This window comes from Vidua macroura, chromosome 26 (assembly GCF_024509145.1).
Source record: "Vidua macroura isolate BioBank_ID:100142 chromosome 26, ASM2450914v1, whole genome shotgun sequence".
In the NCBI taxonomy this organism is placed as follows: Eukaryota; Metazoa; Chordata; class Aves; order Passeriformes; family Viduidae; genus Vidua; species Vidua macroura.
Window position 1 is genome coordinate 3,845,859 of NC_071596.1, and position 11,152 is coordinate 3,857,010.

General features: G+C 67.7%; 2 protein-coding genes across 3 annotated transcripts; one reads left to right on the forward strand and one right to left on the reverse strand.

The window, feature by feature from the left end:
* Nucleotides 1–2,394: 2,394 nt before the first annotated feature.
* PLPPR3 (phospholipid phosphatase related 3) lies at nt 2,395–6,603 on the reverse strand. Of its 2 annotated transcripts, XM_053999288.1 has the most exons (8): nt 6,495–6,603; nt 5,695–5,813; nt 5,356–5,541; nt 5,102–5,231; nt 4,711–4,906; nt 4,578–4,635; nt 4,196–4,369; nt 2,395–3,941 (listed from the first exon to the last, which is right to left on the reverse strand). In XM_053999288.1, exons 2-8 carry the CDS (start codon nt 5,767–5,769, stop codon nt 2,679–2,681), a joined length of 2,082 nt encoding a protein of 693 aa, XP_053855263.1. In that variant the 5' UTR covers nt 5,770–5,813; nt 6,495–6,603; the 3' UTR covers nt 2,395–2,678. The 2 variants fall into 2 exon arrangements, with proteins under 2 accessions (XP_053855263.1, XP_053855264.1); XM_053999289.1 differs by lacking the exon at nt 5,695–5,813.
* A 2,116-nt stretch (nt 6,604–8,719) lies between these two features.
* On the forward strand, nt 8,720–10,937 carry CFD (complement factor D). The gene is made up of 5 exons (XM_053999290.1): nt 8,720–8,895; nt 9,085–9,238; nt 9,487–9,631; nt 10,017–10,274; nt 10,448–10,937. Exons 1-5 carry the CDS (start codon nt 8,829–8,831, stop codon nt 10,619–10,621), a joined length of 798 nt encoding a protein of 265 aa, XP_053855265.1. The 5' UTR covers nt 8,720–8,828; the 3' UTR covers nt 10,622–10,937.
* The last annotated feature ends 215 nt before the right edge of the window (nt 10,938–11,152 follow it).

Below are 11,152 nucleotides of genomic sequence, written 5' to 3' on the forward strand. Positions count from 1 at the left end.
ATGACCTCCCTCAGGAGCATGGTGCTTCCTTAGGGATCTGGTTCTGTACGCTCAGCTCTGCTCAAACTCCTGTCCAAAAGTCACCGAGTCCTGGGGGGAGACAATCCCCACCTGGAGCTGCCGTTGTGGCTCTGCTGAGCTGAGCTGGCATTAGGCTCCAGCGTATTCCACAGGCGTTTGCACGGCCCGCTGGCTCCAGGGTTACCGAGGGGCTCCTGCTGGAGCCGGGGGCTGCTGAAAGGGACCACTGTTGTTCCTTGAAAGGCTAATGGGATTTGTAACAGCTGCCTCTGTGCCTGTGAAAGCCGGGCCGAGGGCGACGCGTTGCTGCCCCTCAAGAGTGAGCAGGGTCACCACTCTGGGGTTGCTTCCCTGAGTTGTCTGGGGCCCAGCCCAGGCTTTGCAACCATCGCGGGCATCCCTGTGCCCTTCCCTGGCCCCTCGGACGCTGATCGGCTGCTGGCGCGGGTGAAAGATCCGACCGGGGTGGCGGCGATGGATGGGGTCCCCATGGGAACAGCGGGGGCTTGGCGGGGGTCGCGTCCTGCCCCTGCTCTGCTCTTCCATCCCACTCCCAAGCCCCAGCCCGGCCCCGGGACGGGCCGTGCCCCAGAAACAGCAGAGCCCGTGCCGGGGGCTGCCTCTGCGTCCCGCACCCCGGGCCGGCTCTGACAAAACTGCCCGACAGTGGAACGGGAAAACGCGGAGGAGGTGGGAGCTGCTGCAGCCGCGGGCTGCGCACCAAAGGGCTCTTCCAGCCCCTGCCCGGAGCCGGGGGAAGGTGCTGCCTGCGGGGTGAGCACCCTAAAGCCCGGCCTTCTGCACGCCCTGAGTACCAGGGGTGCGGAAAGGGAATTAGCTGCCAGCCGGAACCCCAAAGCAGGAACCCCAAATCGTAAATTGAGCCCCGGGGCGGGGCCGGGAGTGGGGCTGAACCCTTTGTGTGGTGTCACAAAGGCGGGCCCTGCCCCTGGGGCTCACCCCGGGCACACGCGGACGTGCCGGGGACTCCTGGCAGAGGGTGTCCCCAGCAGGAAAGGCCGGGACACCGGACACGTGTGGTGCCGAGGCAGAGTCCAGGCTGGAGCTGATGAGGTGGGGGCTGACAGCCCCTCCTGCTGCAACCTGAGGGGGAGGTGGGGGGAGGATGAGGATGAGGATGAGGATGAGGATGAGGATGAGGATGGTCCCGCTCCCTCCCGACCCCGCGGGTCCCCAGGCGATGCAGCAGCCGCTGCTGGGGGGCTGCCCGAGGCCGGTCGGGGCTGCGAGAGCGGGTGCGGGGCTGGGGGGTTGCCCGAGACTGCGAGAGCGATGCGGGGCTGTCAGTTGCCATGGAAACCGCTGGGTCAGAGGCGGCGGGAAGCGGCGTGTGACGCCATCGGCACCGCAATGAGCCGTGAGCGCGGGGGCGACGTGGGGCTGCTGGGCTGGGAGCCCCCGCATCGCCCCGACCCCCACCAAGGACCGCCGGAGCGTGGCGTCAATCCCGGTGACCTTGGCCAGCGGCTCCGGGTCACCTCTCTGGGTCACCCGCACCACGGCTGGATGGAGCGGCCCCAGGGCTCTCGAGCTGGTTGGAGTTGGACCCCCTCGTCTCCCACCCCCCAGGGCCCCCCACAACCCCGCACACCACAATCCTCCTGCTAATCCCGGGTGGCTTTTCCAGCCCCGAGTCAGGGTTATGTGGATAATCCATATGTTTGCAAGGCAAAGGCTTTGGGATATCCACTGTTAATCCAATTGGCAGTGGCAGTTTGGTGCTATCGGCACAGTATCCTGGGGGGGGGGGGGGGGGGGGGGGACGCCCCTGCCACTGCTCCCCGGGGCTGGGAACTCCCACGGAGCCCTGGTCCTGCCCCTCCCAGCTGTGGGATTCAGCTGCCCCCACCTGCCAGAATAACCCAGCCAGGGAACATCCACGTGTTTATTTGCTTTTCAAACCACAGTAGCTCCAGCTGTTGCCCGACATTCGCAGCCTGGACATCCCCTCCCTGCTCCCCCCACCCCAAACCTCGGCTGCAGCCCAGGGCTGCTCCTCCAGGGGCAGAGCTCAGCCCCCACTGCACCCCCGCCCCAATACCCCCCTCTCCTCCAGTCCCTGCAGTATTTACAGCCTCTCACGCCCAGAGCCACAGCGCAGGGCAGACCCCCCCCAGTCTGTCCACCCTCAGGCTCCCTCACACAACCCAGGGGTGCTGGATGGGGGGGGGTGTCACAGGACCCCCAGCACCCACAAACCCCCCCATGAGCTATGGCCTGCTGCCCCACAGCAGCCTCTTCCCCCTGTTAAACCCTTTAATCTAGTCCCCCCCAAAGCCCTTCAGCACCATTTGTCCCTCCCCGCCCTCCTACAGACATCCACTTCCAGAGCCAGAATAAAATAACCCCTCGGAAATGTCAGCACCAGTGTTAGAGAGAAAAAGAAAGTCAAAAGTGCTTGGAGCTGCCCAGCCCCACAGCCTGTGGGGGGGCAGAGCCCCACCAGCTGCCCGAGCAGGAGCAGGGTCCCATGCCAGGGGTCCCAGAGATGTCTCAGCTGGCTCAGGACCAGCGTGGCCGTGCTGCTCAAGAGCAAAGCCAGCCCCATCCTGCCATCCCCCGCAGAGGGTCCCCGGCATCACGGAGCCCCCCCCAGATCAGGGCAGGGGCGTGGGGCCCCGGCAAGGCACCGGGGCTCAGTCCTTAAACCTGCGGCCTGCCTGCATCTTCTTGTAGTACAGGTCCACCTCGCTGTCCGCCGCCCCGTCCCGCTCGGCCGGCTTCCTCCGCAGCGTGGAGTCGCGGCTGGCTGTGGCCAGCAGCCCCTCGGGGGGGGCCTCCACCCGCTCCCCACCACCCCCTGCTGCCCCCGGGATGGCGGCCAGGCTGCCGTAGCGTGGCTCGTCCTGCTCCATGTCGCTGACAGAGGAGCCAGGGGAGACACCGGCGCTCTTGGCTGGGCGGAAGCCGTGGAAATCCTTCCCCACCTCACCCAGCTCGTAGGTATCTGGCCCCTCTGGCCCCTTCGGCCCCGACTTCCACTCCCAGGGCCCATTGCCAGCAGAGAGGTGGACAACAGGGTGGTGAGGGGCGTGGGCGTCGATGGTGATGATGCTGGAGCTGTCCCGCTCGGAGGGCGAGCGGTACTGCGAGGAGTCAGAGCTGGTGGAGGACGAGGACGTCTCCGAGTGCTTGGGGGTGACAGAGACAAGGCTCTGCTGCTTGGACATGGCGATGACCTGCATCAGGCGCGGGGGGTTGGCCACCCTCTGCGCTCCCCCCTTCTCTGCCACCATCACCCACTTGGCCCGCACGGCCGCCCCGCTGCCGGCCGCGGCCCCGGCGCCTGCCTGGCTCTCCTCGGGGATGTGCACCAGCTGCGAGGCGCCCGGCCGGGGCTGGATGAGCACGCGGGGCCCCATGGCCGCCCGCTCGGCCGAGCGCGCCTGCACCGTGGGGTACAGGGAGGGGGGCACCTCCTCGCCGGGCTCCCCCACAGCCCGGCCCTGCGCCGCCTCCTCCGCCAGCGTCATGCTCCGGCCCTCCAGCGACTTCTGCTTCCACTCCGTGATGAGCTGCTTAGAGCGGGAGGCGTCCACGGGGACGTGGATGGTCATGTGGCGCCGCGCGGGGTCATCCATGGAGGGGGTGTTGACGCGGGGCAGGGTGTTGCTGAAGGTCACCATGTTCTCCTTGCCCATGGGGCTGCGGGGGGCCAGCAGGTCCACGTCCACACTGGCCCGCTTCAGGCTGCCCAGCGAGTTCTTCTCGCGCGGCACCGGCCGTGCCGCCTCCTCCAGCCGCGCCTGCGGGTTCAGCTCGTCGGTGCTCACCGACTTGTTCTGGTGGTAGACAGAGTCGTGGCCCCGCTGTGTCAGTGCCCGCAGCGCGTCCTTGGCCGGTGCCTGTGTCGGGACCCGCTCCGTTGGGGCACGGAAGTTGCCAACAGCATGGAAAGCCTGCGGGAAGGGGAACCACAGAATCCTAGAATGGTTTGTGTTGGAAAGGACTTTTAAAGGTCATCTAGTCCAGTGTCCCTGCCACAGGCAGGGACAGCTTCCACTAGACCAGGTTGCTCCAAGCCCTGTCCAGCCTGGCCTTGAACACTTCCAAGGATAGGGTAGCCACAGCTGCTCTGGAGAGTGTGGAGTCAAATGGCCCCAGCAGGATCCCCCAGCCCCCTCCCCGGGCCAAGGGCAGGACCAGCACCCACCAGGTACGCGGCAATGCCAGAGCCGATCAGGAAGCCCACGTAGACGTCGGCGGGGTGGCTGCGGTACTGGGTGATCTGGGTCAGGCCACAGATGCCGGCGGCGATGGCGAAGGCGAAGACCAGGATGGGCTTGAGGAGCTTGGTGCTGTCTGAGATGATGGAGTTGAAATACATCTGGGGCAGGAACAGGCTGTTAGTCACGGCCCTGGCCATGCACAGAGCTCTTGGGTGTATGTGGGACTGCAGGTGCCTGCGCACACACCCAGCACGGGCACAGGAATATTGGGCAGAGCTTGTCTGTGCCAACAGGAGAGGGACACAGCTGCCCATGGCATGGGACTTGTGCCAAGCCAGCATGTGCCAGGCAGTGTTGGGAACTCACCGACACATAGACGGCAGCGAAAGCCGAGAGTGTGGCGTGCTGGGATGGGAAGGTCTTCCTGCAGGGAGAAGGGACGTGGTTGGGACAGGGCAGGAGGGCTGGCAGCGTGGCACAGGGCTCCCCTGGCACATACCTGGCAGAGAGAATGGCGTGCTTGTCGGTGCCTGAGCAGATGTCCTGGGTGATGTAGGGGTTGGCGTCGCAGGGGGTGCCCAGCAGTGTGTAGTTGGGCTTGCAGACGGTCAGGAAGAAGGGAGCGTGGTAGCCTGTGGCCAGCTGGATGACGTCTGTCACCAGGGCTGTGGCACAGAGCCCGAACACGTGGACACCTGGGGATGGCAGGAATGGGACAGTGGGTCACCCGTGTGGGGCAACCAGGACTTACCCAGCCCTGGAGCACCCATTGGGATGGGTCCAGTGCAGTGTCCAGGGTCTGGGTGGGGCTGTGCTCCTGTTATCACAGCCAGGGTGGCCCCACGTCCCCTCCAGCCCTCAGGTTCTGTCCAGGCTGTGGCACAACGTACCCACAAACCTGACGGTGCGGCGCAGGAAGGAGTTGAAGTTGCAGCCACCAGCGTTGATGCTGCCCTCGGCACCGGCGCGGCCCTTCAGCCGGGACTGCAGGCAGTACACCATGCCCTCCCCGACCATGATCTGGGAAGGAACCGCTGGCTCAGGTGGGACTGGGGGGGGCAGAGCCACCCGATGGATGCTGGACACCGCCAGGCACCAGGACCCCAATCCCCAGCTCCGTTCCGACCCCCGAGCCCGGACACACCGAGGCGGCGGGCGCGGCGAAGGCCAGGCTGAGCAGCATCAGCAGAGGGATGAGCTCCTCGTTGGTCTCCACGTAGGGCATGGAGAGCGCCCGGTCATGGCACTGGAAGCCCACCTTGGCCGGCTTGAAGAGATCCGTCAGCTCCAGGAAATAGAGTGTCACAACGGAGGAGGCCACGATGGGCAGCTGTGGGGGAGAGAGTGGGGAACAACGACCCCCGGAGCGATGGCACGGCACAGCCCCACCAGAATGGGGCACAGAACCCGACCAGCCGTGCCAGGGCCCGGGACAGAGCCCCCTGCACAGCCCCCACGCTGTGCCCACCCACCCCACACCCACCTCCACGAAGTAGAAGCAGGGCAGGAGTGTCATGCTGTCCTTGGGGGCACGGGACTTCTCCTTGGGGGGGATCATGGTCCTGGGCAGGTGCAGGGGTCCCACCGGGCTGTGCCTCCACCCTGTGGGGGCACGAGTGTCACCTCATGGCAGGGGCATGGGCAACCACGGTCACCCCTGGTCACCCCTCCAAGTCCCTGACCCTGCAGGGGTAGGGGCACCCCCGAGCCACCACCCTGCCCTGCAGGGGTACGGGCACCCCATGTCACTCCCGGTCACCCCCAGGTCACAGCACTGCCCCCGCTCACCAGAGAGACACAGCTGGAACTGGGGGTGCCAGCGCCCCGGAGGGGTGGCCCCCAGCTCCCCGGGGGGTGCCCAGCCGAGCCAGGGGCTGTGACAACAGGTGGGGCGGAGGCTCGTCTGTCGCGACAGGCGGTCACTACCGCGACAGGCGGCGAGGCTGCTGCGGAGGGCGTGCAGAGGGGGTGTGCCGCCCGCAGAGCCGGGCCGGGGATGGGGTTCCCCGAACCCTCCCGGCCCAGCCCCACGAGATTGCACCGAGCCCGGGCTGCGAAATGAGGGGGGGAGGATAACGGGGATGGAGCGACGAGGGGCAGTGCAGGGGGGGAAATAACGGGGGATTAACCGGGGGTATAACCGGGAGGGCGGGGGCGCAGCGGGGAACCTCCCCTTCGCAGGGACCGTGCCGCAGCCGCGGGCGGGGGTCGGGGCCGAGGGATGGGAGGGGGTGTCGGGGGAGGAGGAGCGGCCCTTTGTGCCGGTCCGTGCGCCCCACTCACCTCAGCGGCGGCCCCGGGGCGCAGCGGGGCGGGGGGCGGCGGTAGCGGCGGCGAGGGGGGGATGTCCCCGGGATCCGGGATGCTCCTGCCTCGGCGGAGCGCGGGGAGCGGCGGCTTCCTCCGCCCCCGCCGCCTCCTCCTCCTCCTTCTCCTCCTCCCTCGCCCGCCGCCCCCCGCTCCGCCCCGCCGCCCCCGGCCCCTCCCGGGGCGCCGAGCCCCCGCCGAGCCCCCTTCGAGCCCCCGTCGGTCCAGGGATGGGGGTCTGGAGGGTTCGGGAGAGCGTCGGAAGGTCGGGGGCGGGGGGGGGGAACGAGGCGAGACAAAGGGCCGGGCGGGGCCGAGGACAGCCGTGGGACCGACCTCTCTCCGCACCGCTCCGCACCCCGGACCATGCCCGGGCACCGAGGAGCCCGGGGGGTCCCGGGGCCGCCCCCAGCCCGGGCTGCCTCCACCGCCGGCGCCCCGATCAACCCTTGTTCCCCGGTGCTGCGGGAGAGGGGGTGCCCCCTGCCCCTCCTGCCCGGCAGAGCTCCCTCCCCTGCCTTGGCTTGTGGGGTGGCCAAGCAATGGCCACAGGGGTGCGTGACCCCCAAACTCAGTGCCCCAGAGCTCTGCCAGCCCCCACCTGGGCTCTGTCGGCCGGCGAGAGCCTGCTCTGCCCGTGGCACCCGAGGGCTTCGGGGGGTGGCTCAGGGCACTCCAAACTCACGAGTAGCCCCGGGGACAGTGCCGGGGGCCACCCTCAGCAGGAGCCTTGTGCCAGAGACTCCTCAAGCAGGAGCCCTTGTGTCTCCCAAATTTGGGCCTGGGGAGGTGGGTGCAGCTCCCTTTGCTTTCTGGAGGCTCCCAGCACCTCCTGACAGAGGCAGCAGCACCCCGGGCCCCACTTGCCCCTGCCCTCGCTCTGCAGAGGATCCCGGCTGTGCCCTACCCCATATCCCACCCCGTACCCCATTCCCTGCACCCCACACTCACTTGTTCCCCAAAACCACCCTCTCACGGTCCTGTGCGGGGTCTGAGCAGCCCGGGCTCCACATGGTGCCCTTGTTCCATTTTTGGCCCTAAGTGGGCAGAAATCTCCCGGCGTATTTAACAACGAAATCCCGAATCCCTGAAAGCTGCGATTAAGCTGCTCTCCCTGCGGAAAATCCCTGCTTTGAGCCGGGCTCAGCCCCCTCCCACAACGCCACCACACTGCGTGCTCCCACCGCTGCCCAGCGTGTGCCACCAGCACGTGGGGACAGCGGGGAGGCGAAGCCACCGCTGCAGAGGGGCACCTGAGCCTCCGGGGACCCCCAGCGCCCGGCCCCCTCCTCGCCGATGTGTCCGGCCACCCGCTGACCACGGGTCCATTGGCCTGGGGGCTCGGAGGGTCAGAGGTCGGGGCGATGGAGCGCCTGTGCAGCCGGACAAAGGGACTGCGGCAGCCCGGAGCTGTAAAAGCTCGTGGAGCAGGAAAACAAGGAGAGGGCGGGCTCCAGCCCCTCGCGGGGTGTCCCCTGGAACCCTGCACTGTCGGGAGCGCGGCCGGACCCAGCTGCGGGTAGCCACGGTGGCCGGTGGCCATCCCGGCAAGGGGCGAGGGCAGCGAGATGTCGAGGCGCGGCGAGAGGCTCCGGGGACGAGCCCGGGAGGGGGCTCCGGGCGGCTCCGAGCTCGGGGACGCGCCGGGACCGGGCGGGAGCCGAGGCGGTGGCTCCGCTTAGTGGCACCGGGGAGAAAGGCAGAGGGGACCGGGGCTGCCACCGCCACCGGCGTCCCGGACACCGCCCCTGTCGCTGCCATCGCCCCTGCCATCACCGCCGCCCCCAGCCCTGCAGGAGCCCCCTCGGGGCAGGGGTGAGGGGACGGGTTTGTATCCCCGGGCACCCACCGAGCTGGCACCCAGAACCCACCAGGGACTGGCCCCCCAGGCCGGGCGGGGGCCCCTGCTCCTGGGAGGGCGGGGATAGAATTTGCCGGAGCCTTCTTTTGCCAAAAGCCTGAACTTCTTCGGCATTTTAAACCCTGGCGCAGAAATCCCCGGCGGCGGGTGCCAGGGCCGGCAGCTGGGCCGGGCTGTTTCCTCCTCCCGCGCTGTTTGTGCCGGGAACCCTTGACCCCTTTTATAAGCTGAATATTTCAAAACATTCAGCCCACGCTGCGGAAACCCCCCCCCGCTCCCTCCGCTCCCCCCTTTCCTGCCCCCCCCGCCGCCCCAAACTGGACATAAAAGCGAGTCCCAGCCCCAGCCCCGGCTGAGCAGCGCCCGCCCCGCAGACCCCGCGGCCCCCGCGCACCCCAAAACCCCGCACAGCCCCCAGCCGGGCAGAGGCATCGCCGGGCTCTGCAGCCATGGGGCCAAGCCCTGCTCCCGTGCTTGTCCTCGCTCTGCTGCTGCTCCTCTGCGCCCCAGTGGATGGTGAGTGCACCCCCCGCACCCCAGGGCACTGACAGGGCACGGGGGTGCCTGCCCAGCTCCCCAGTTCCTGCCTCCACCTGCAGCCAGGTGCTGGTGCAGCGCACAAGGAGGGGTCCAGGGATCCCGGGAAGGGACCACGGGAGTGACAATTTTCTGTGCCCCTCAGCTGAGCCAGCCTCTCTCCTGCAGGGCAGCCCCGGGGACGGATCCTGAGGGGCTCCGAAGCCCGGCCCCACCTGAAGCCATACATGGCCTCGCTGCAGCTGGACGGGCAGCACGTCTGTGGGGGCTTCCTCATCGCCCAGCAGTGGGTGCTGAGCGCTGCCCACTGCATCGAGGAGACGTGAGTGGGGCTGGGGGTCAGTGCACGGCTGGGGCGGCTGCTGGACTAAGGCCAAATCCCACTCTGGAGCCTCGACCCCCATTCAGGGCGTGGGACTCAGCTCCCACCTGCAGAGAGGACTGGGCAGCGGCTGTAGGACCTCCCTGAGCTCCCTGCTGGGCTCTCCAACCCCCCACAGCACCCCATTTCCATGGCTGGGTGCAGTGACACCCCTCTGCTCTTTGTCCCACACTCTGACTCTCTTCCAGGGATGGCAAACTCTTCCAAGTGCTGCTGGGTGCCCACTCGCTGACGGAACCGGAGCCCCACAAACGCCTGTACCAAGTGCGCGCCCAGTTCCCCCACCCTGGCAGCAACATCCACAACAACAAGGACGACCTTCTCCTCCTCCAGGTGGGCTGGTGGCTGATGGGACCCTCCTCCCCACCAGGCACAGCCCCGTTCCTGCAAATCCCACTGTCCCTTGGGACCCTGCAGGGTCACTGACTGGCTGGAGGAAGTCCTCACGGTCGGGCTGGGCCTGGTTCCCCTGTCCATCCCTCCCTGTGCCACGGGACCATCCCTGCTTCCCCCACCAAAGACCTTTGTCCAAATGCCTCCATCTTCCTCATAGCTCCAGCTCTGCTCTCTGGCTGTATCCTGGGGCTCCAATCAGGAGGCGAAGCCCTGAGCATGACTGAGCAGGGTGGTCTCAGTGTCAGGGCTGGGCTCACTGTGCCCTGCTGGGTCCTGGGCAGAGCTGTCCCTGTGACCTGGGTCCCCTGTGGCTTTGTGGCAGCTGGAGGAGAAAGCGGAGCTGAACGCGGACGTGCGGGTGCTGCCCTTCCAGCGGGAGGACAGGGATGTGGCGGCCGACACGGTGTGCGAGGTGGCGGGGTGGGGCACCACGGACCACAGCGGCACCCGGCCGGACAAGCTGCACCAGGTGGAGCGGCCGGTGATCAGCCGCGACGTCTGCAACCACCGCACGCGCCACGACGGCACCATCACCCAGAACATGATGTGCACCGACTCCCGCAGGAAGGACACCTGCAAGGTACCACACGCCCACCTCGGATCCACGGCTGGGAGGGAACAACAGGGCACAATGCCCAGAGCCTGGGAGAGGGGCTGCGGAGCAGGAGGGGACAGCGTCCCCAGGGTGGGTGCCCCCTGTGCCGGGGTGTCCTAGCAAAGCCTTGGCCATACTGATGAGGTCTGGTCCTGCAGGGAGACTCCGGTGGACCCCTGGTCTGTGGCGGGGTGGCCGAGGGGGTGGTCACGGCCGGCTCCCGCGTCTGTGGCAACTACAAGAAACCGGCCATCTACACCCGCATCGCCCCCTACGCAGCCTGGATCGACGGGGTCATGGCCTCCGCCGCTGGGGAGGGGGACACTCGCTGAGGGCACCCCAGGGACCTGCTCCATGCCACGGCTTGCTGCTGCCAGCACGGCCGGAGCACGCACAGTGCTGCCCCACTGCATGCCATGGGTTCCCACTGCTGCTCACCCTGCTGCCAGGGCGTCCCCACAAGCCAAGAGGAGGGCTGGGCCAGGGGACTGGTGAGGAACCAAGGAAGGGGGTCCCTGGCCCCCCACTCACAAAATCCAGGGCCCACGTGGGGGAGAATTGGGGGTCACAGCCCTCAAGAGGCTTTGCTGAAGGTGCCCAGAATGCTGCCTGCGACCGCTGCAATAAAGTGATGATGATTCCTGCAGAGCTGCTGGGCTGGAGGAGTGGGGTGAAGGTGGGAGCTGGGGGGGGTCTGCGCAGGAGCCCCTGCCCAGGGGGGAGCTGGACATGGGGTGGGACATGCTGAGGTTGTGCCGTTGGGGACGGTGTGGCCTTGGCTGGGAGCAGGGGACACATCCTGCAGTGTGGCCACAATATGATTGAGATCTGGGACCTCCCGCAGGGTCATTGTGTGAATATTT